The following is a 25,500-nucleotide window of genomic DNA, read 5'->3' as shown; positions in this document are numbered from 1 at the left end:
AAGAAAAAGAGTAATGTCCAGGCAGAGTTATCTTCTACTTAGTAAAGTAAACTATTTTAAAAACTTGAAAGTGGAAGTTTTCTGGATCACAAGCAGCAGTAAATCTAAAGAGTATTGGTGTACCATGTGTATAAATGTAAAAGCAGAAGGCATAAGAAGAGATAAGTGGTTTGGAGTGCAGATAGATTAAATTGAAGGCGTCTTCACAAAATAAAAATATGGAATATATGACAGCCATCACTGTGCTACTGTTGAAGTTGCATTCCTCTTGAAGAGTGTGACAGCTAGCAGTTCATTAGATAAGCAGTTTTTCTCAAAAAAATCTCCTGAAGCCCAAAGAATAATAGAGGGGAAGATAAAAAATGTGCATGATTTAAATACACAGGGAGGGTATATATGACAGGAGGATGAAGAGGTTGGGAATATGATCATCAGGGCTGCCAGCTGGAGATGTCAACTTTTCTGAGCACATTGCTGTTCTGCAAAATCTCAGCTGCCTTCCTTGAGTCGATGTAAAACTTGTCTGACCATTTTTGTAGTCTCTTGCTGAATTTTCACCTTATCACGTTGCTCAAATCTGTAAAACTCAATCAAGGGTGAAAAATGAAAATGAGAAAATGATGCTGCAAAGGATCAACGGTAGAACTCTGTAAAATGACAGAAGTTAGCAGAATGTTGCTGAATGTGTTGAACAATATTCAAAGCATCTATTTTTAACTGGATTAAAAAAACTACAACACAACCCAAACCCAGCCACAATAAAAACCCTACACCGAACACCACCTTCTCATTCCAACGGGATGAGGTGCAACAAGGCCAAGGGCCGGGTCCTACACTTTGGCCACAACAACCCCCTGCAGCGCTGCAGGCTGGGGGCAGAGTGGCTGGAGAGCAGCCAGGCAGAAAGGGACCTGGGAGTTTGGATTGACAGGAAGCTGAACGTGAGCCAGCAGTGTGACCAGGTGGCCAAGAAGGCCAATGGCATCCTGGCCTGGATCAGGAACAGTGTGGCCAGCAGGACCAGGGAAGTGATTCTTCCCCTGTACTCAGCACTGGTGAGGCCACACCTGGAGTACTGTGTCCAGTTCTGGGCCTCTCAGTTCAGGAAGGATATTGAGGCGCTGGAGCAGGTCCAGAGAAGAGCAACGAGGCTGGTGAAGGGACTCAAGCACAAGTCCTATGAGGAGAGGCTGAGGGAGCTGGGGTTGTTCAGTCTGGAGAAGAGGAGGCTCAGGGGAGACCTCATCACTCTCTACAACTCCCTGAAAGGAGGTTGTAGCCAGGTGGGGCTTGGTCTCTTCTCCCAGGCAACCAGCAGTAGGACAAGAGGGCATGGTCTTAAGCTGTGCCAGGGGAGGTTTAGGTTACATATTAGAAAGAATTTCTTTACAGAGAGAGTAATCAGACATTGGAATGGGCTGCCCAGAGAGGTGGTGGATTCTCTGTCCCTGGAGGTTTTTAAGATGAGACTGGATGTGGCACTTAGTGCCATGGTCTAGCAGCCGCAGCAGTAGAGGATCACAGGTTGGACTTGATGATCTCGGAGGTCCCTTCCAACCCAGTTGATTCTATGGTTCTCTTCCCCTGGCAACTCCACCTGTCAGTTACTTTCATGTTATTATGATGGAAGGACCAGAAACAGAGGAAAAAGAATAGTGTGATATGCTGAGGTATTATCTCTATTACAGTTGCAAATAATTCTTTTTTTTTATTTTGTTTTGCTTTGCTTTTAATTTTCTGGGACCTTTTCCTTTTTATACTATTAGCTTTTCCAGTTTTGGTTCGTTACCTGCCAGGTACTATTGAATTTCTGAGCTTTTCATAGATAAAAGTACAAGATGAGCTTTGTCCTTTCTCCTTGGATACAGATTTTGTTTTAATAAACTGTACTGATGTTTTCCGTGACAGAAAAGGAAAGAAAAACAACATGAAAGAGAACGTGTACTAGTTTGTTTCCTTCCAAGCCTGTTTTTATGTAGGAATAAGCTTTCAAACAGGTTTTTTATTTCAACTGATGGATCTGTGTTGAGTTCAAGTCATATTTATAATTTGCAGCACTATATCAATGCCTGTATGTAAAATACCAAGCTTGTTTCCTTCAAATGTAGACTTGATGCATTGCTCACCTTTGTGACTGTTACAATGTTAATAACGAATTTAGAAGGTTTGGCTCTGATTTATAGTTGATTTGGTTTGTCCTGTGCTCCAGGAATAAAACCAGAGTTTGTCAGTCCAGAGTACTAACAACTTTTTTCCCTGTTCCTTAGGTGGATTGTAGACATGGAAGGTGCTCCAGGAACACTATATGAAGGGGAGAAATTTCAGCTTTTATTTAAGTTTAGTAGTCGGTATCCTTTTGATTCGCCTCAGGTAACTGCTGCCTTCTTCCTTGCTTAACATTACCTTTGGATTATACCTGTATATTATATCTGTATGACACGTGCTGAGTGTTATATCATCCACATATCCTGATGTGAGGTTTAATTACTTTAATTTGTATTAAATACATTGTGCAGATGCCTTTTCTTTTAAAAATGGTTCTGCAGCGAGGTACAATGCTTTGACAGTCTACCTGATTTCATAGGAGATGAAAGTAGTGTAATCTGGAGGCTTCTCTGAGGTTGATATCCGTATCATGTGAGAGACAAACACAGGGTAAATAGGAAGATCCCCTTTATTGCGATGTAGGAGCCAGGTAAACCACAAATTGCTGCTTTGTCCCATCTCTTCTTGCTTTCAACATATTTTTTTCTAGTTTGTTTTTAAGACTATCGCATCTTCTCTGCTGCCATTATTAATACAGCTGAAGAAATACTGTGCTTCTGATAGGGATTCTCATAGATACATGACGTGTTTGAGAGGCCTGCAAATAGTTTGGTAATTGAGGTATGAGATGCTGCATTGCTTTCATGACAGCCTAAACTGAAGGGACAGCAGAATGTGCTGGGTACATCCATCCCTCTGTCACCTGAGGGAAATGTTTCAAAACAAGGCTGGTAAGAGTAGTCACCCCTTCTTTTCTAAAAAAGGAAGGAGAAAAGGAAGAAAACCTCAGTTCTTGTCCTGTCTGTTTCAGCTCAAAGTTCTAAGAGTGAGCTCTGCAACTTCTCTTATTTGTTGTAAAACTGAAGCGTGGAGCTGTGAGAGACACTTAAACCATAAACATTAAATATTTTTGGGTACCGTGATAAAAACTAGGATGCTGACTTTTCAGTCTTAGGTTTCAAAGAACAAACTGGCCACCTGTACTTCTGCACCTCATCAGGTTTGCAGTGAACTACTCATAGGTGATCCACAAGAGAGTAGCCACTTTAATTTGATTCCAAGTAGGTACTGTTTGTATTCATTACCCAAGCTGTGTGTGTGGCTCTGTGCAATTTATTGTTAAGCATCAAATTAGATCCATACATCTACACTGAATTTTAGCACAGAAAACAATTAAAAATTTAAGTACTGGATATTTGATTGTTGTAGATGGCTAGAATTTCACTTTTTGAAATGCTGCTGTGCAGTAAGGTCATTCTGTGCTATGAACCTCTGGGTCATAATTATCTCTCTGGCAAATCTACTTACTGTGACTTGACAGTTTACACTTCTGCTGCTTAATCACTTGGTTGTTTTCTGCTTTTAAATGTATGTGTCTATCACAGCATGCATGCTTTTACTTACTTAGTATGCCTAATTCTGGTTTTGATGTAAAAGATATTAGTTACAAGTGAAATACATTACTGGATTCTGAAGGTAAACTCTTCAAGGCTTAAGTAAGAGGTTAAAAGACCTATGAAAGATTATTCTGAATCCAGTTTTCTTCTGCCTTAGAAACATGTCTTCTATTTGGCAGATAAATTAAGCTCTCTGATTTCTGTTTCCTATATGATGAGGGTGTTCCTTCTGTCTTGTTGTCAGTGATGAGATGGGTGTGTTGTGTACCTGTTTGCATACTTGTACACGTATCTGTATAACTTAAGAAACACTTAAGAGACTGCTGGGTATTATGGTTATGAGTGGTAGAGATTTATTTTGTCTTTGCCTAAAAGATGACAGTGGTTACGCTGGAAAAGATGTTCAGGAGTTTAATACTGCTATGAAGATCTCACTTTTACTCTATTTCCCTTGGTCCTGAACCAACAATGTGTTCGACAAAATCTTGATGTAAGAGCAATAGTTGTCAAAATTGCTTTTCTAACCTTTTTTTGACTTCCTGTAGTAGAGAGGAGTTAAGGTTCTAAATGCTGTTCTTCCATGTTCATCCACATCAAAAAAAAATATATTCCATTTGAAGTAAAAATTTAAAAGTATTTCCTATTTGGTAACAAACTTTAGTTTCACAAGTCCTTTATTTTATAGTTGATAAGATGGATGCATTTTAATTTTACTCTTGATGCTGGAACCTGGATGAGTTAGCAAGAACTTAATTTCTGTTGTGTCCAAGATTATGGAAATACTCATTTGTGATTCTTCCTTGTGCTTCTTGATGTACAACATTGTGGCTTATAAAATCATTAAAATCCAGTATTTTGACTAGGCAGCTGTATTCCTTAGGACACAAAAGACTGAGGCTGCAAGATATAAAAGGTTTAGTTCATCGGTTTTACATAGTTACCTTTGAGTTTTTCTATGCTGTATAAGTATTCATAGGAAATCTTCTATATCATTTATTCAACTCCATCATCACTAGCTATTTAGGCTTCCATTGTTTATTTTACATTTCATTTAATAGTTTCCAAAAGTGAATAAACCTTATGTGGTAAAGTGTATTATTTAGTGTAAGTGAAAATGTCAGACCTGCTCCTTAAATAAGATTATATTGTTTTCCTAAAAACAATACAGTTTTATTTAAAATGTGGACTATAAGTCTCAGGTATTTTTGTTCTTTTTTTTTAGGTCATGTTTACTGGAGACAATATTCCTGTTCATCCTCATGTTTATAGCAATGGTCATATCTGTTTATCCATTCTAACGGAAGACTGGTCTCCAGCTCTCTCAGTGCAATCTGTTTGTCTTAGCATTATTAGCATGCTTTCCAGCTGCAAAGAAAAGGTATGGGCTTTTTCAGCACTGTTGGAGTAGAAAAAGTATAAGTTAATAGTTTTCGACTTTGCAAAGTGAAATTTTCATTTCTCAGATTCTAAAATAGGCAAAACTACTATATCTACATTTCTACTACTGAAAAAATACTAAGCTAGAACTTCAAAATAAACAGTGCAGTAAATACTTCGTCACTGTTTTCATGGTAACCTGCTTACATATTGGAAAAGAGGAACAAATGGAACCCATCTAGTTCTCCTAACTGAAGTTCAATCATGTTTTAGGACAATTCTATGTAAAATTATCCTGTCTCTAAAGGTGGTGCAGAATGAATTGAAATGTCTTTAGTGCAGATGTTTCTAAGGCTTTGCATCTGTGCTATTTCAGTGATCTTGATAATTTTCATTTTGCCTTTTTTCTGGTGACACTAATACCTTAGACCTTTTGTAAAGAGGCTGCCCTTTTGCTCTTGACCATTTCTTTCGCAGTGGGCTATCTGTGGAAGTTAGATGTGGTCAGAGCTTGTCCATGTGTGCTATCTAAACATGCCTATTTATGTTGCATCCCAGTCAGTCCTAGTCATGTGCATGTAGTTGAAAAAACACTCCAAAATGGCTTTATATTGTATTCTATCCTATGACTTGTTTTGTATAATGATGACACGAAGAAAACTGAAGAATATGAAGTAAGGATTTAGATATAGATGTTAAGGTTTGTTTTTTTCACCCACTCCAAGCTGAGCCTTATGGATGTGAATTGGATCTAATACATGAGAATTAGATTTCAAACTGCAAAGGAATTTAGTTTGGGGATTTTTTGAACAACAGCCATTTCTTTCTTTTGTGTTGTTTTCTTTTCTTTTTTTTTTCTTTAGTTTTATTTCTCCCTCTATTTATTGCCAAACTCTTTGGTATTTTTCATTAATGTTTTTCTTGGAGTATCTCCACTAAGCATTTGTTACCTGGATCTTTAAGAGATTTTTCTTGACAAAGGTCTCGTCCTGCCTGTTATGTCATTTTCACTGCATTCACATGGTAACCTTTCAAAAGCTTATTAAAGAACTCGTGTATTACAATATGAGGATTGTTTGATTATTTGTAGGTCTTTTCTTCTGTTGCAGAGGCGACCTCCAGATAACTCATTTTATGTAAGAACATGTAACAAGAATCCAAAGAAAACAAAATGGTGGTATCATGGTAAGTATTTAACTAGGACCGGGAATTTTTAAGTTCTTTTTAGGCTGAAGGCAGTTAAAATGTAGGAAAGTGGGATAAATGTGTTCAAAGCATTAAAACTCTTTTTAATTTCAGAGAGTTATTAAAATCTTGTTTCTGAGATAATTTGCTGTGATTTTTTTTTATATCTCATTTTAATAATTCCTGGTGAAAATGTAAACTCATATGTTTTAAATTGTAGGATAGAGTTTGAATGAAAGTTTTTGTAGACCGCATTAGTCCATGCCAAGTTTGGGATTGGGGAAGGGACATACTGAAACAAAGTTTAGCTCTAAACCCATTTTTTTTGTTGTTGTTATTAACACTTTAAGAGCTTTTATGGTGTTGAAAAGATACCTATATATTTGTAAGCAGCTGTGTCTTTTAATAGATTTCCACTCTTAATCAGAATTTCCAGTATGGGACAGTTGGCTGACTTTAAAGGCTCCTAAAAACTAATACTCAATAATATAGTAATAAGATTCTCCATGTAAATGATACAGAAAAAAAACCAACCATAACTAAAATTGCTACAGTGTCTGCAGTACTAGTGTTGTGTTGGGGTTTTTTTCTTTGTTCAGTTTTCATTTGGGAGTTTGCTTTTTTATTTTGTTTTGTGGTTTCTTGGGTTTTTTTGCATGTGTTCTCTGTCTTGCTTTATACAATGTGATTTCTTTCTTCTGCCTCATTTTTTGTCATCCTCTACCCAGAGCTGCACTTGGCTGTATGTGCTTGTCTTGTCCACTCCATTGGTGAGAAAAGAGAGAAGGAGGGGGTAGAGATGGGCTGTGCTTTGTTTCTCTTCTAAGCAATGCTTTCTTTATTTTCTCTAGGAAAATTCTGTTCAAGTGGTAGTTATCGGGAGCCCCAGTATTTTGGGAAGGGATGTGTTAGAGCAGGTAATATTGTATGCTAGCATAGTGCAGGAGAGCTGATTCCATCACTTCCTTTCATTGAAGGCTCCATTGTAAGACATCTTCTGTTTTTCACTGCCTCCCCACCCTGGGACATGTTCTGTCCCCTAAGTGAAATGAGAACAGGTTTTTTGAGACAGTGAAAGTTCATGACTGGAGAGGCAAATGCCAAAGCCTTCACCCCTGAAATTCTTAAGATTGTTAAAACCCCATGAATGCCTTAACAAAAAAAACTTGAGTGTTTCATAATACTTGCCAAGACCATGGGGTTTTCATATATGGTAATGTAACAGAATGAAACTCTCTTTCTCATAATACTGTAATAGTATCTCTAAAATAAGGTGACTTCAGGTACATTAAGAGAAGTGCTGTATGCCATGGGATTAAGATGTCTTTGAGAAACTTGGGACTGTTTATCATGTGGTTGTTTTTAAAATTGACTCCAAGAATAATAATCATATTGCCCACAAGGATGGGACTTTTATCTTTGGCAGATTGTACAGCAGTCACTTTCTCTTCTCTCTCTGTTTTCACACTCTTGTAATGCGTTTGGTGCTTCTCCATTTTTAGTTTTGGGAAAGTTTTTGTTAACTTTTTATTTTCACTTGCTAGTTATTTTTAAAAAGAAACAAGTGAAGTTCCATTTATTGTTTATATCTTGTGATTAAAATACATTCTGTCTACTTTTAATTTGTACTAGTCTCATATGGATTTAGAATAGAACTCCATAAAAGGAGAACAGTCTGCAGATATTACTTTGATTTCTTAATCATGAAATTCAATTTGCATTAAGCAAGCAAAACAACAAATTAGTATGAAAAGAAATGTGGTTTCTCTGACTCTGAAGGTTGTGGTATTATTGTGGCTCAAAACCATCAAGGTGCTTATAGTTCACTGAATGAGTAATTTAATCACTATGAAGTTACTATGCAATGGCTTTTTTCAGAATGTTAGAAAACCCTACCCTTCCTCAAATTCAGAGCAACCTAAAAACCAACCTGAGGCAAGAGAAAGCAAGTCAGTTCATTTAAATAACTCATACTGTCTTGCTTCCTGATTAAAAGTTCATTGGGCTCCTCCCCGCCTTAAATTCTTACATGAAAAAATTACACATACCTGATGTCCACTGGACAAAAGTTTCATAAATGCTTGAGTGTTTTCCCTTTGAGTTTTGTGTGTCATTTGCTTCTTCTCTCAGTTACAAGTAATTTTTTTTCTCCTATGTAGACATAGAACAAGACTGCCAAGGCATGATCTTTAAATTGTCAATGTTTTCTTAACGGGTTTGAAGAACTGCTGGGTTACACTAAAATGGGAAGTGTGAAAAGGTGCTTCTGTCATCTTTATTTTCTGCTCACGCTTCAACTGAAATGTCACTTATCTAATCTTGTGGTTGAACCACATTTGGCTGGATAAATGAGGGGAGAAAAAACAATCCCACCCGAGAAAGAAAACCAGCTGTTCAAGGGTAACCACTGGATGAAATTAAATGCTAGTGCTAATGTAAGAACATATGGAGCGAGATGCAAAGTAGTTCTGCCCCTTCTGGTATCACCTAGCCATTGTACTGCTTTAGCTTCAGTGTGATATTGGATCCCTGTGTTTTGAAGTAGGAAGAAATCTGTCATCTGTATTAATACATGCATTTGAAGGAAAATATTTTTTTCCAGTAGGTGCCCAGAATTTATTTACATGGGAGCAAAATAGTGCATGGTTGGGACCTGATGTAAAGCAAACCCATATGAACACAAAGTGATAAAGTGGCACTTTGAGACATATTCTGACATGTAAATATGTGTCTGCATTTAGTTTGTTACAGAGTTTTTTTAATCTCTCATTTCATCCCTGCTTCAACACAGCAACTTATTCCACAAACAGAGTCATGGAGCCCTATTTGCTCCAAAATGATGTCCTCAGAAGCCCTGTTTAAAGCTCCTGATCTTTGATAACTGAAAGTATTTCTGGATTGTCTGCCCTACCCAATGTCTATTTCAACTGTACATTGACTTTCATGTTGAATTTCAATCTGAGAGGTGCTCATATTGTGTTAAAGACAGAGAAGGATCTTCCAGATAAAGTTTACTTGGGCATCTAGACTGAAATTAGTTTCATAAAGCTGTTGCCTGGCTTTGGTCTTGTCAGGAGGTAGATTTTTTTTTTTTTTTGGTGGAAAAAGGGGTATTGGTGTTTATTTTCATCTAGCACTTCCTTACTGCTTTTGGGATGGGGGCTTTGTTTGGTTTTTGTTTTTTCTTAAGTGGAAAGTGTTTTCTCTGGTATTTGTCCTAAAATTTTAGTGCACCATTTAAATACTCATTCTCTCTGTTGCATCCTTGTCCTTTTTTTTTTTTTTACATGTACAGTAGCCTACTATAAAATTGAAAAGGTTTTTTACAAGTAATAATATTGACGACATAATGTTTTCCTGTGAGAATGTAGAATGTTTATAAGGCTACATTTTTTAGGTGTGCGAGGTTACAAGTGCTTTAAAAATAAGCAGACAGTAAGTTTGCTTTCTGTTAACAACTCAGTATTTACTGTTAGCAGGTACAAATATACTGCAGGTTGATATGTGAAGGAGAACGTTTAAAAGGGAGAGCATTCACAGACAAATATTTAATATGGAGCATAATCCAGAAGAGATTTGCATAGAATACACATTTTTGAAATATGTTCTGTCCAATCACAGTATCTGAAATGTAGCATATGTCAGTTATTTTTAGGTTTAAGATTTTAGGATTATAGTAGCAACCTACTATTGTTGCGTAACTCTGTCAGCTATAGTTTTGTGTTGAATCTTGAGAAATAAATGAATATACATGTGTATAAATATATATATAGATAAATATGTTTAAAGGGTTGAGCATACATCAGAAGCAGCCCACTCTGCCTGCTCTTATCCCTATATATTCCTTATAAAAGGATGTCTCAATTCGATAAGTGGTGTGGACCTGCTGTACTTCAAGGATGCAAAATGTTAAGAATATTTGATTTTTCATTTTCTGGGCAAGTGGCTTTCTAAATACTGAGCGTAGAAATGACTGTCCTTTTAATGGAATATTTGCTAATGCTAATATCTTTGGTGGTGTATGTGTATTTCAGAAGTTTGTTTTTTGATAATCTCTTTTTTCCCCCACGTCAGTATTGAACAAAACGATAGAATTATTCAATCAGTGTATTTCCTGTGTTTCCTCTGCATGTTACTGTCTATGCTAGGAATTGTTTCTGCGTATAGCACCTTACTAATTTAGAATTAGAATGTTTATATGTTTTCCATAAATGCTCTTCTTTTATTTTAAAGATGACACATGTTGATGCCACCATTTTGTGATCCTCGTAGCAGAAGATAGTCCTACTGAGAAAATGAGCACTTTGATCATTCAGTCTTTGAACTTTAACCTTTGACTGGAAGTGACCTATAGGCAATGAAGACTACTTCCTTTGACTGCATTTTTACTAGTGTGCATTCTGGGCGCATGTTGATCGCTGGTTCAGTCCATGCAACTGACATGCTTTTATTAGTCATACAGTATTAATGCAGGTGTCCAGAAATGTCAGAATAATTCCATTATTTTTATTTTAAGCTTTTGGAAGAATTCCAGGTCTTCATATATTGTGCAATAACACTGAGCTCCTTGGCGGTTTTGGTGCATCCATTGCCGGCAATGGACATTGTACCAGGGAAAGGTTTTGCTCCTGCCACAAAAAAGATTGACGCATGACAGAGCTTACGAAAGTTTTGGATATATTTGGATTATAAGCAAGGGATTGACAATTACCTTAAATCCAGCCCATTCTTTTATATTTGGATTCTATGCACTGTGACCACAAAACTAGCAGCATGAGTTAACATGCCTAGCTGAAGGACTGTAATAAGATCATTACATATTTATTGAATTGTTTATCTGCTGTCAAATTGTTTTGACATGGGCGGCTTTTCAAGTGACATTGGCAGAGAGGTACAATGTTATCCCTATGGTGAAATAAAACTACTTTTTGTATATAGTTATTCATATCTCTGAAGCAAAGGTATGAGTAATTTAGGGTATGAGTGATTTAAACAAGAATTTATTTTGGAGATAGAGGATGGCAGTGATATAACTGAACTTGCTGCAGTCCGTAATTGGGCTTGTAATTTGTACTTTAGAGCTTTTTCCAAATAGATTGCACACTGTTATTTCCTGCTAGCCATCAGCATGAGCCCTACTGCCTACACCAATATTTCATTTATTTATGTGTTCAAAAGCAATCCATATAACATTTTTTGTTTGCATTCACTGTTTCTTTTGTGTTGTATGTCATGTTTGAATGTTACAAAACAATATTTTGATTGAAAAGCTTTGTCAGAAGATATTTTCATGTAAATTATTTCTTTATCTTGTAAGCATCATCTTGTCTTTTAATCCTGTACTATAAAAAGAAAAAAAAATACATTTTTGACAGAGGCTTAAAGTTTTCACAAAAAAGTGTGGACCTTCTTATTTAAGTTTAGACTAAAGTATATTTTCTTAACTTGCTTGTCCCATGCAGCCATGGCAATTTTTCCGGGCTTTTACTTCACCAAAAAAGGGGAAAAAGCCTAAAATCAGACATTTTTCTGTGGAGCAACATTTATTGAAATGATAGTTGTTCTCAGCACTCTGTAATATTTTGATACTGCAATTAGGTTGTCTTTTTAGGAAGCACTTTTATAAACTTAATACCTTTACACATATGCAAAATTTCTATAATTTTTTTTACTGTTGCCTTATTGTTGCACTCAAAAAGAAATTCAAGCAATTAATGCATGAATGTCTAAATCAAGTAGCTACTTGATGTAAAAACAAACAAAGAAAAGCAAAAAAAATCCCTAAACCCAATCCAGAATGAATTACTACAGTAACAGAAAATTGGCTGAAAAGACTGATTTTTTTTTTTTTAATCTACTGTATGATAACTGACATGTTTTATAGCCTTGTACATACTTCTCTGTTACCTATTGTTTAAAACATTTTAAAAAAAAAGTATAGATGCTAAACTCAGGGTGGATAGAGTTCAGATGGATTTGCTTCAGAGGAGTATTTTGTACAGCAACGGGACTATAGATGCTGGCAGTGAAGTGAGGCTACAATAAACTTCAGGAACTGCTATTTTTTTTCTACTGTACTGAAAATATCTCTTGGCCTTTAAAACTCAATGGTAAAATCTAGCTTTGGATATGAATTTGATGTGTATATATATTTTCACAATGAGCCTTTGAAACATAGAATTCAGTTCATTTTAGAAGCCAAAAAAAAAGTAGTTTTAAACAAATGAAATACTTATGCTCCAACTTTTTGTTTAGCAAAATATTATTGTTGTGAGTTCATCGAACTGGTTATTTTTGGAAACATTTCATATGGAAGAGCAGTAATCTTATACTTAATCTGTATATTCATGTTAACTGCTCTGTATTAATTGAAACAATTGATGCATCTTTGAGAAATTAATGTATGAACGGTTCACATAATGGATCCTATCAAAACAGTCTACGGGAAAGAGACCTTAACGTGACACCAGGTAATGTCTGTAGAAATGGCTCAAGTACATCTCAGATTCAGTTACCTTTTTATATAGTAGCTTGTGAAACTGCAATACATGGTTTCATAGAAGCTTTATGACATACTGTATTGTATTTTGTCAAAGATGGGTGTTGTAGTGCAAAACATTATACGTTTTATTGACCTGTGCTATCACATGAACTATAGTGAAGTTAAATAACCAAATTTATGCTGCTCTTTAATAAACTCTCGCCCCCTATAATATACTTAGATCAAAAAAGTGCAAGGTAGATTAGAAAAGAATGTACCTCAGGTCTTTTAGTTTACAGTAGAAATGCCTCCATTGGTTCTCTTGTAGATCTGTGGGTAAGTTCGCGTATATATAGAGGGCCAAGGCAAAGCCTATATACCACTCAAGCCCTCAAAATAATGCAACTATTCTGACAATGCTATGATGTCCTGAAATAGGGCTTGAATTAATTGAAGGTGCCATCCTTTTCCTAGGGTGACCTTGTGTATGTAACTTTCTTTCACTTGGAATTTCTCACATGAAATGGTTACGGAGTTGGCTTGAAACTATCTTGCTTTTATTTTGTGTCAATATTCATGTTGTTAAACACTTTGTTTTGTGTTTAGTGTCTTTATACTATAACACAATAAATTCTTGTTTTAAAATAGATTACTACCCTTGACTGGAAATACGTGTGGACCTTTTCATGGTGGAGTGCAGAAGCACTGTTCCTTACGTTCAGCCACTCTTGAGACAAAGCTGTCAGTCATTCTAAAATGCTGTGATGTGTATCAGGGGAGGAATTGGGATAACAGCGAGGTATTTCCTCTTTCTCCAGAGGGGATCTCTTGTAACAACTGAAGGAAATAGCTTATTTAAAAAACAATCACTAAGATGTAATGCTTTCATTTCTTACAGATGATCAAATAGTTCCTTATTATTGTTCTTTGGCTGTATGACGAATGCTTCAAATATTATATAGAAAGTTTCAGATGCAGGGTTCTTGTTTGCTTGCAGTGGTGGGAGGAGAGTTTCTATTACTTTGTTAGCATATATCAGGACTGTTGAATTAAACCTCTGCCTCATACCGATAATCGCTTTCAGTTTTGTACAATTTTTTGTTCAAGAGATGATGTCTTCTGTGTTGTAAAAAGCAAAGCACTTTATACCTAAACCGCATATTTTTATGAAAAAATAAGTTTTTAAGATTCATATATCATGTGTTATGAAGATTGCTCTGGATGTTTAATTTTTATTTACTACTTTCTTTGAAAGTCTGACAAACTGTAGTTCACATCTTAGGTTTTAAAGGTACAGTTTAAGGAGACCATAGAGTTTCCATGTCAGTAATTACATATTAAAGAGTAGAGTAAACAAGTGTCTGCCAGGAAAAGTTTAAATATAATTGGTAATAAGACTTTGCAGTCCTGTTCTTGGTAGGTTTTTTTAATATGTAAATATTTATCAAAATAAATGATGTCTTAAAAACAGAAGGGGAAAAAGAAAACTACCTGTGGCTCTCATGTTTCTTAGAACATGTCCTGTTGCTATTAAAAGGTTTGCAATAGTGTAACTATATAACTTCTGGCTATGGGGGAAGCCAGTGTAGTTTTTGCCTCATCTGGCAAAGCAGTTGAGCATTATGTTGTGTTTCCATGCTCACAAATCCTGATCACTCTAAATAGTAGGTTGAATGAACTTTCTTTTAAAACCAGTTACTTTTAATCCATATCACCCAATCCTGTTTGGATTTGCTCTAATACGCAGTGGTACCTGAATAATTAGGTGTTGAACTGGATAAGGGGAATTAAGCTGCCTTAGTGATATTCCATCTTCAGCTGCAGTCACACAGCAGCATGAGAAGAGAGACTTTGGATTTAGTTCATGTGCCAGGTACTTGTTGGCCTGTTGTTTTGAGGACTACTACTAACTTTACAAACCGTCAGGCTTTACAATACCTTTATAAAACACAAGAGTAGAAATATCACGAGCCGCCTTTTACTGTATTGAAATATAATTCAGAAATACAAATTTTGAAAATACTTAACCTCTGCTTTTATTTCATTTTACAGATAATAGCAATGCAGGAAAATCTTCACTTGCCATATTCTTTTTCCTCCAGATTTTATGTACTTTTTGAAATAGTGTCTGAGGGATTTTGAACAGTTGATTCACTGTAACAAATTCTCTCTGGAGCTACTTAAAGTGAAGTTTTTTTAAATTACAAAGGAAGAGCATTTCAGTAACACTGTAGTTCCAAAGTAACTGCTTTCATGAAGTGGCTTCCTTAGAAACCTGTGTAAGTTTCATTCAGATATTAATTTTTGTATTTATGAAACAAAAAATAAATGCAAAATCCAATTGATAATGCAGTGTGTATCAGTGTAGAGATCAGATTTATAAGCCTGTGTCCACAGTCTCTTTAGTATAATACTCCATAGGAGCTCTTAAGGTGTGAGTCAGTGGTAGTAGGTTAGATTGTGTTTAACCCCCTTCAGTTTACCTGGGTGATTTGCAGTGCAACTTTGTCTTTTGAAGTGACATTTTTCGCTTGACTTCTGCTAGTGAAGGAGCTGCTTACAGGAGACACTTCTGGAAAAGGAATCCAGTGAATAACTGAAAACCATCATGATGGCCTCAAAGAAAGATGTTACAATCTGAAATCCTATAACACTGGCCACAGTTCTTTCCCTCATGCTGGCCTGTCTTTTGTTATTTAAAATTTCCATGATAAGACCTTAAAACTTTTGTCTTCAGCAGTGGGAACCTGTTTTCTTGAAGCCCTTTGAAGTGCTTTGTGCAAAGCAGTCCAAGTTAAATCTGTTCAGATACACATTCTGGGCCTTTTCTCTTCCCAGGACCACAACATTATCTGGATGCTGCTAATGAGGTTCTCAGGGGCATTTTATCCTAAAGATAAAATTAAGCATGGTTCCTGTTGTTACAAGAGAAGGAGGAATTTGTATTCCTTCCTTTCCAGTCTAATGATTTACATTCCTACCTTGCATCTAGCTTTATTGCCAAGTCTGCACTGAGATGATCTAGCCTGTTAAACCAGTAGAAAACTGATTTCAAAAAAGTGAAATTTTTTCTTCTGAATTAACAAGCTGAATCAGCTTGCTGCATAATCAAGAGTTTCAGAGCTAGTGTAAAAAATGGAAAGGACTGTGCAGCTGGGGTTTGGGAGGTGATGGCTGAAACGTGATTTGTATCTTTAGGCTTTTCTGCATAATGTACTAGAAACCTTGTGTTACGCAGAAGGTGAGTTATGTGCTATGAGAAGCCTGAGCTGGAGGTCTGGACTGCCTATAACAGCCTGTGACGGGGGACTCTCCTGTCTGTTTTAACTGTTTTCTAGTAAAAATTCTGAAGTTGTTTCAAAGCCTTCCAGTGATCTGTTACATCTCTGTTTAGATGCCTTGAGTTTTTGTACCCAGGAACAGGTTGGCTTTTTGCATTTGTTTGGTTTTTTGTTTGTTTTGTTTTGTTTTGTTTTCAAAGTAGTAAGTCTTCTGGCATTGCTCTGTTAGGATATTTTTAGTAAGGTTTTTATCAGACCAATGTTGTCAAGCCTGAATCAGAGTTACAGATTCAGTGAAGCTGCTCAGAAAATGGCCAGTTATTTTTCAAAAGGAAGGCATTCCTGTTACGAATCAAATGTCCTGGAGCTTAGATAGAAAGCCAAATGTAGTTATAGTCATCATCTAATACAGAAAACACTTGAGACTCAAGTCTCGGCTACAGATCTCATTTGTCTGTTGTATTCTATGATTTGCACTGTGGTAGGAGGTTTTCAAAGCAAAACCACACTGTTAGTCGTCTCATCCCTTCCCCTGAAGGTCTTGTTCAAGGGATGGATGAAATCCTGGTGGGTTTGATCTTAATGTATTATTTTTACTGGCTCGGTGAAAAGTGTGTGACAGCTGTCATTCTGACCGGTGATGAAGTGTGAATAGCTCTTGAGTCTCTTTCTTATTCTCTACTGTCCATATGTCTGAAGAAAACATTGGTAGCTGTGCTTCATATGCGCCGAATAAAGTACATATTTGTTTATTGGGTGTAGACAATTTTTTCAAGATTAGAACTCTGGGAGAAGCAGTACAGGAAGTATACATAACTAAGTAAACAAGTGACAAAGACAGATAAATTATAATATCTCCAGATGCTACAGAGTATATCAAGCCTAAGGTTTTGAGTTTATGGGAAATGGGATGGAAGGAGAAATTGGGGGCAGTCACACTGATGTATTCTGTATCGTGCTGGGTTTTGGACTATAACTCTTTTAATCTTTTATGTATCTGCGCATTGTCATCTGCCCCAAGCAGTAACTGTCTTAAGGATTATGCTGGAATAATAGATGACTTCGGGTTCCTTAAATAATAATTCAGTCGTTGGGAATGATCTTTCAAACACTCCTGCAAATTCTGTTGACCGACACAATGAGGATACCATATGGAAATAAGCTATGCTCACAAAGTAGGGTGGGAGGGAGAACAACTAGTTCTTGGAAGTTAAGTTTGATAGCATCCTGAATATTCTCAGTGAATTGGTGGCTGGTGGCATGGTGCTTTTGGGTTTGTGTGGCTTTAGGATTTCAGGTTTGGGCCTTTTTTTTAAGAGGACATCACTAATTGCACCAATCTATAATTCTTATGTTAAGAAGTTCTTCAAAGTTGGAAGAGGGCAAATGCAGTGCAACTATGGTCATGATGCAACTGAAAGATCAAGGTCCTGTATGAAAACTGGTATCATTTTGTTGGGACGTGCTATAGTAAGAAAAACCACTGGTCCTATCAAACTTTAAAAACTCAGAGGATGGATAACCCTCTCCAGAAACTGAAGTAATAGGTTTCTTTTTGCCATTGCAAATTTTTTCAGAAACCCTAGTTAACTGATCAAAGTGGCCCTCATACTGTACCTGACAAGAAATTTTGAAGTTTTGCAAATGAGAAACAGATTGGATATAGTACTTTGCTATGTGATTTTGTAATTTGGAAAATTCTTTCTGTTAATTTCCTTTCTTTAGTCTGTAGGAATAGACCAAATCATACCTGGACAGTACTCACATCTTCCTGTTATCTCAGGTACTATTGGGGAATGCTCTGTAGAAAAGCTTGTAATTCTTTTCCCTAAAAGCTTCTCTGGATTGGTCCTACACTCATCTGAATACATCATCTACTTCTTTTTGTTTCCTATCAGCTGCTTTGTAATGTTGGGGGTTTTTTAACTCATTTCTCTGCGACACTTTCTGAAAGTGAACATTATAAAGACTTACTGTTTGGATGTTGATATGAAATGTCATTTCATCCAGAAGGCACTTTTCCTTACATTAGTGACTGCAGCATGCAATATAGTAAGGCCTAGGTTTTCCTGAATGATTTCTGAAATGTAAATCCATCTGAACTTTTTATCCAGTATTGGATGTACCTGGGTAAGGATTACAAGAATTGTCTTGTGCCAGGCAGCCCAGTCTTGCAGCATCTGTGCACCCAAAGTTTAATGTCTCATGGTTCTCTTTGGAGTAAAGCAATGATCTAATTGGAAAATTTGTGATCTCTGTATAAGCCAGTTCCATACTGTTTTGTGGTGAGATGGCTTTCTGTGTATTTCAAGGCCCTGTATTAATGCACTGTACTTGATTTAGAGTAATGCATCCTGTCACTGTTACGAGTTTGTCACATGGTAAAGCATTTACTTAATTCTTTTTTATACTTACAAAGCATTATGGCAGGATTTGACCTCTGAAAGGAGTCCTGCTGCATGGTCTGCACCACAGAACACTGCTTCTTTCTGTCATAGATCTTTATTTCTTGGTTTTGGTCTTCACAGTAGTTCTGTGTACATACTAAAGACGGGTAATAAATCTTGCTTAGGCCATGCATTAATCTGGATTGATTTTAGTGTGTATCAATCTTTGTATGTATGTTATCGTTATACCTTACTTGACACAGTATCAAGGACCTTATAAGTTACAGCTTTTCATTTGAAAGAGCAGGTTCCCATCAATGTTTAGGTTTTCATTTGTTGTGGTTTTTAAAAGTAAAGAATGCATTAAAAATAATCTGGATACAACAAAGTGAGAATTTGCTAGCTTTTGCCTGGAAGTAGAAACTTACAGGCTACCTCCTTCCAGATTTGGAATTTATTGTCTAAAGTGTTCTTTCTGTTGACTGTAGTGAAGTGTAGAGGAAACTGATTTGAAAGTCTTGGGGCAGTTTTATCTATCTGTGAAGATGCAGTGCCTTGTAGATTGCTTGTGTTTTGTCCTAATAGGCTTTGAATAATAGAAACATTTTCAGACATGGTGATGTTTCCCTAATTTCTGTGAAGGCCTGTGGGCTCTGCACTTGTTTAAACTTTCAGAGAAATGCAGAAATGTACAGATCTGCCATATAACTTCCATTTTTAAGCATTTTTATTTGCTGTTCCAGGTAGTAGATTAGTGTTAATTTAATGATAGAATAGTACAAAACTTCTCAAATTATGTAGGAGTTTACTCTTGCTTAAATTGTCAAATTCAGCAACATCGAACCATTGTAAAACTGATGTTTTTGGTAAATTATTGGATGGGTGGGAAATGTCTGGCTCAATGATGTGCTATACAGCAACATTTTAGTCAAAATATCCAGTTAGGGCATTTGTGCAAATTCTCAAAACATCCTAGATTTCCTATAGCTTCCAATAGCACATAATGGCAAACTGATGATTTGGTGACAATGCAGGGTAAGGTTGGTGGTTTTTATTTCATTAATGGAAAACATTGCACTGACTGTTCCTTAAAAAAGAATTAATTATAAAGTTAGAACTGCTGCAGATCTTAATGCCTACTGAATTACACCTTCATATAGCAATAGAATTTAGTCCAGCTATTTTCGTTGGGTTACGTACATGATGGTATTTGTGCTTAATTACAGCTAGTAAAATTACTAGCTGTCAGCAATAATTTTGTCAGCAGACCCAAAAAACTTTACTGAGGGATGGGTTCTTAATTTAGGCAGGATTGTGAAATGATGTGAAGCCAGCTTTAACCAACTTCATCTAATATAAATATGATTTGTCTCGCTCTCGGAATACATTGTTACACTATTAGTTCACTGCTTTCCTCTGAAAAAGTTGCAGTGCTGGTTGCTATAACATACATAATATACGGCAAATTTCTTACATGGTAAACTCTCATAGAAATGTCTACTTTGTAGGTGAAACTAAGTATACTTAAATTGCATTTGATGTAGGTGTGACACGCATAGATCCTGTATTTTCAGCAAATGTAATACCTGCTGTTTACTCAGTTACACTTCACATTTTCTGAAGCTGTGTTGCTGCAGTCCCTGGAAGTAGCGCAAATGTATTTGCTTTAAGAGCCATCAGTTAGAAAATGGGGCAGACTGAGAATGAAGCCAGTGTGTGCTGGCGGGAGATAGTACTAATGGCAAATTGCAGGCATCAGTAATCCTCTAAAAATAAACATCATTTGAGTGACAATGCTGCCAGTTGTCCTTGCTTTTAGTATTTCCATTCATGAGATTCTATACTTAGGAACATGTGTAGGCAATGCTTTATTATTGTTCCTATTGACTACGATAAGTCCTTTATGTCATTTACTGAGTCATGTTTGTAGTACTAGCAACTTCTGAACTTTTTTTTTCTGGGGCTGGAGGAGGGGGAACCCTTTATCTGTATGAATGCTGGGTACAGACAATTTCTCTTTTCTGCTCTTGCAGTTGGACTTCATGTAGATCTAAGGTAGTTCTTGTTCCAAGAGAATAATAATTTAAAAATTACTAATTTAATATAGTTTTAATTTACTGTATAAATTAATAATCATGTTCAATTTCTGTAAGTAATTTTTTTACTTCTACAAAATGGTAGAAATACAAATCCTTTTCCTCTTGTTGCGGAGTTGTTCCACTGTCCTGCAATAAAAGGTATTTAGCAGTGTAAATGGGTGGGAAGCAAACAAACTATGCAGAATGCAAAGCATTTTTCTACTGACTGAATTCTCTTTGAACTAGTTGTGTCCTTTTATCTCTTTATCTGTGTCAGGTAAATCTAATGTCACCATAAGAATGTGTTTGGTGATGATTGAAATACTTAATTTTCATGTCCAAAATTTGCCTTAATTTACTTGAAGATATAAAAGGCCTAATCCCTACTTTCTCTGAGACCTAATCTGTTACAGTGTGCTACTGGTAAGGTTGTCGATAGGTATGGTTAGGTACAGTCTCTCACCAGGATGACTGTGCCAATAAATATAACTAGTATTGATACCAATTCACAGACTGGTGATATTACTGGTGTCACTTTGGTTGTGTTTGAAGTGCTGCTGTAATGTGTGCCTGAACTGAAAGGTACTAATGAGAATCCAAAGCACTTCAGAATGGGCATGATCTTCTCATGCAACACTGTCAGTAAAAATAGCATCATGTTTGGACTTGTTCGAAGGCCTTTTTATGTAGTCAGAATGCTATCAGTAAAACAAAACCCCCAAGACCCACAGGGTTGTAAACAGGAATTTAATCTTATAGAATCTGTTGCTGCTTTGGCCTGTAATAACTCTTTGGCTTTCCCATAGTTCTCGCCTGAGCAAAGCCAGTGTAGTCTCATCGAGTAGCAATGCTTAGTAATGCAGAAATGGGCCATTCCTAAATGAGTGTGTGCTTTGTAATGGAAAACTGATACACTGATCTTCAGGTTGCTAATTCTGGTATTATTTTTGCTGATTTATCAAACTGTAGTTACATTTGTCTTCATTGCTGTAGTCATGAGATGTGAAGCCCTGGTTGACCTGAGTTATCTTGGTTTTCTTCTAACATTCTATGCTGTGTTTTACAGAAGTAATACAAATCTCGTAGTTTCTATTTATTTATTTAAATCAGGAAACCACTAAGGATATATGAGAGGATGTTCATAATACACGATGAACTTTTATTGACTATCTGTGCATATACACACACAAATTTATGTAGTTATTATGCGTATTAACTAGGTATGTATAAATACGCATCGTTAGATTTTCTAGAATTGTGAGAAGGTGAGGTGAGTGTACAGAAAGTTTTTACAGTACCTTGTGTTGAAAATAAATGGAAAATTATGGAAATAACTGTCACAAAAGAAATGTGCAAATTAGAACTAGAGACTTAATGCTAGCTTTTCTGCAGTTTTGGATACATGAACTACAATAATGAGTGATGTGGGGTTTCCTGAATGTGTTATACAACTCGTAATATTTCCTATAAAATAATTTACCAGTATAGTTTTAAAATTTCTCTAGCATTATTAAAAGGGTAAAGCAAAGCCTTTATTTACACAAGGATTTACTATTCCTAGCACTGCTGTATGAGAGCAATGTGAGCAAATAATTACTGGGAAATATAATGCTACCTGCAAAGCAATCTGAATTTGGGCCAGTGGGTCAACTAATGAAGAAACAGCATTGGTACCTTGATGATAAGAGACCTAGATGTAAGCTGGTGATTGCAAAATCAGCACATCGCTTTGGTTGGATTCACTTTGGTGTGTTCTAAAAAAATTATACTTGCTAAGGGAAATAAGGACATAGAGGTTGTACAATGTCCTTATACCATCAGTGATGGAAAAAGTTGAATATATGCTGACAAGTGCAAGTTCTAGTTCACTTTATTTAGATTCTTGAAGTGATTGTGTGATTCATCTAATTTAGGGAACTTGCATTTTAGACATGAATCATGAAAGATAGCGTGTTAACGTCAGTTGTTAAAATTCATTGCTCATGAGTCTTCACTGGAGCATAAGGAATAAATGGTTTCCGTTACCTGAGAAAACTCTGCATGGTATTTACCCGTAGTTTGTTTTATCTTGGTTTGTTCGTGCCTCTCAGTCCTTGTACTATCTAGTGATAAATTGTTCTAGGCACTTGTATGACATGCAATCTAGTCAAAAATCTACTTTCATAGTCACAGTTCTGCACCTGTTATTGCAGAGAGGCGTGACCTGACTAGACTTAGGCTTGTTAATAATATTGGGTGTTAATCAAATATAATCCCAAACTCCTGGCTTTTACTTTTCTAATATGTTTTAATTACTGGAAAAATGTTATTTAAAATATTATTTAAAAAATTATTTCTTCTGGTATTAAGCTGTTAGAGGCTTTTATTCAGTTGAATGACTAACTAATGTAAAAAATATATTGTTTGCTCCCTGTTGGTGTATTATGAGCACTCTATTAGCTTAATTACGCTTTTAAATTTAGTATCAAAATATCATCCAAGTTCTTTAATATATAAAAAGTACAGCTACAAAGAAACTGTCAAACCCTGGAGCAGGGTTCTGGAAGAGGCTGTAAAATCTCCGCTCTTGGAAATTTTCAAAAGGAAACCAAGCAACCTGTGAACTCCAAAGTCAGATCTAGCTTTAATGTTGGTCCTAGTTTGAGGGGGCAAGGAGGGTGGTAGAGCAGAACTTCAGAGGTTCTTTCCAACCAGCAGTTCTGTCTGGACATTTTCTTTGGGCATTTATTTTTGCTTGGTTTGGTTTGTTGCACCAAAGTGTATTGAGGGGTGGAAAGTAATTTCTTGATGACTTTCTATAATTACAATTCTAATAATAAAATATATCAGTAAAAACTAAAATATTTTGATTTTTGCAAGTCAGTGTGAAAGTGCCAATTTATTTTGTTATGAATCTGAGATTAGAAATGACAAGGCCTAGTGTCTTGAAGTGTCCTGCACTCGTGTATAGAGACCAAATGGAATTACTCTGTATCCTTTCCCTCACTTAGGTATTTGTGCAGGCATTTAGGCATTACTGTGGCTTTTTGTTGTTTTCAAACTGCATACTGAATTAATCACTCCTATTAACAACTTGCATACTGAAACTGGATTGTTGGGCAAGTCATGACACTCCTGGTGTGTACTAATGGAGTAGAGTGAATGAGTATATACAAACTATGCATCTTGTTTGCAAAAATGAGAAGGTTTTAGGTTGTAATAAGCTGCTTTTACTGGAGGTACTGACTAGCCTTTATCCTGTGTCTCAGCAGTAGCAGAAAAAAACCCAAACATAAAGGTACAGTAAATCTAAAGAAGTTATTAGTAATGTAATTAAATTGTTCATATATGTAAAGCTCCAATTTTACTGGAAACATTAAAAAAGCTGAATACATGAACTTAAAATTATTGTAAAATATCCTTTCTTTTATAAAATATACATATATGGTAAATTTGGGGATAAAATTTGCTCTTTTGTATTCAGTTTTGTTTCAGCTATATTCCATTTGCACCACAAAATGTATATCAAGATACAAGACTTTTCTGAGTTGATACCTGTATCTCAAGATACATTTTTAAACTAAGCCTTTAGTTGTGTAGCAATAGCGATATTATAAAAATTTTAGGTATTGAAATAACAGAACAGATCGGAGATTTTGTAGGCTTGTTGGAATTACATCTGTCTCTGCAGAAAGTTCAGAAAACCTCCCTTGTAACCTGATGCTGACATTCATTGGATGCATTTTTCTGCTGGGTACATGCATGCTAAGTGTATGTTATACTATATGGTTGTTCTTCAAACTACTAATAGTAGTTAAAATAAAAATTTTAAGACATAAAATTAAAAAGGAAAAAAACCCCAAGAACAAACAAAAAACCCTACAGACTTATGGAAGCACCATCATGATTCAGCACCCGAATGAACTTTACTCACACAAAATTTCATAGTAGCCTAATGAAAAGTACTTGCATTATTATCCATTGCTACATTGTGTCACTATATTATATCAGAAGAATACATGAGAAATTGTATTATACTGTATACTTCTGTCCTCAGTTCTTAAATTAATTAAGGGGTAAGGAATCTCAGAAACAGAAAACAAAACAGTGGAGGAATGAGAAGGGGAGGATGACGAACTGCTGCTGCTGAATACAGGGTATGTATAAAACTCTTAGCAAATGCTGAATTCCCAAAGTGTGTTTAAACAAGTTGTAAATGTTAGTGTTCTGTGAATAAAACCTTGCTATCACTTAGATACTCACAATACGGCTCTGCCACTATCATTATATGTTTTTGGTGTTGTAAATTACCTATAATATGCAAGCTTACTACCAAAATTCACCTCGGCTATGTGCCTACACCATGCTTGGGAATCCTGTCAGACGACATCTTTTTCTTTTTTTGCTCAGTACTGATCCACCTCTTGATGTGAAGTCATGATTAAAAAAAAATTTTCTCACGGAATAACAGATACTGGAGGAAATATGAACTCTGGATTCATTCTGATTCAACCTGACTTATCTGTTGGGTTTTTTTAAAATTACATTTGCTATGACTAATGTTATGAGCTATCATTAAAACCTAGTTGCACAGTAAAAAGATATAGGCGTCTTTCTCCCCCCAGAAAATCTGCTTTTGTTTCTAAGCCTGAGGAACTTTGTTACTGCAGTCTAGCAAATCAGGTAGGATTTGTAGGAAGATCATTGCTTCAAGTTCTGATGCTTCTACAAAAAAAAAATTAGATTGTGGATTAAACTCAGAAATCTTTTATCAATGAACAATAAAATGATTACTTTGAGATAAAGAATTTGAATGTTATCTTTTTCATGATATAGTCAGAAATTAATTTCTATTTACTCCCCCTCTTTTTTTCCTCTATTAATTTCTAATTTAAAGGAAGAAACTCTTCAGACTTTAATCTCAATTTTACATAAGCACTTTTTCATTTCTGCCTTTTTTCATTTTTCTATCTAGGTCTACCTTTTGTAAGGGATATTCAAACCTGAAACATGGCAACAAGATAAATATTTTTATGATGGCGGAACCATAGGACTGTTATTGGAAGGGCA

At 35.8% G+C, this 25,500-nt stretch overlaps 1 protein-coding gene across 4 annotated transcripts in view; it reads left to right on the top strand.

The window, feature by feature from the left end:
* Positions 1 to 25,238, top strand: part of UBE2W (ubiquitin conjugating enzyme E2 W) — a 44,023-nt gene extending 18,785 nt beyond the window's left edge. For 3 of the 4 annotated variants that reach the window (XM_039379837.1, XM_039379836.1, XM_027722050.2), the window contains exons 3-6: positions 2,268 to 2,370; positions 4,885 to 5,040; positions 6,149 to 6,224; positions 10,458 to 12,056. In XM_039379837.1, coding sequence (XP_039235771.1) covers positions 2,268 to 2,370; positions 4,885 to 5,040; positions 6,149 to 6,224; positions 10,458 to 10,471 — 349 coding nt within the window. In that variant the 3' untranslated portion in view covers positions 10,472 to 12,056. Of the gene's footprint in view, positions 1 to 2,267; positions 2,371 to 4,884; positions 5,041 to 6,148; positions 6,225 to 10,457; positions 12,057 to 13,353 lie in introns of those variants that run through there. The other variant, XM_039379835.1, reaches the window with a different exon arrangement.
* Positions 25,239 to 25,500: the final 262 nt, after the last annotated feature.

Source organism: Pipra filicauda, unplaced genomic scaffold (genome assembly GCF_003945595.2).
Source record: "Pipra filicauda isolate LSUMZ 115617 unplaced genomic scaffold, ASM394559v2 scaffold177_size2800117_pilon, whole genome shotgun sequence".
NCBI classification, from domain to species: domain Eukaryota; kingdom Metazoa; phylum Chordata; class Aves; order Passeriformes; family Pipridae; genus Pipra; species Pipra filicauda.
This window is presented reverse-complemented; position numbering and strand designations above follow the sequence as displayed.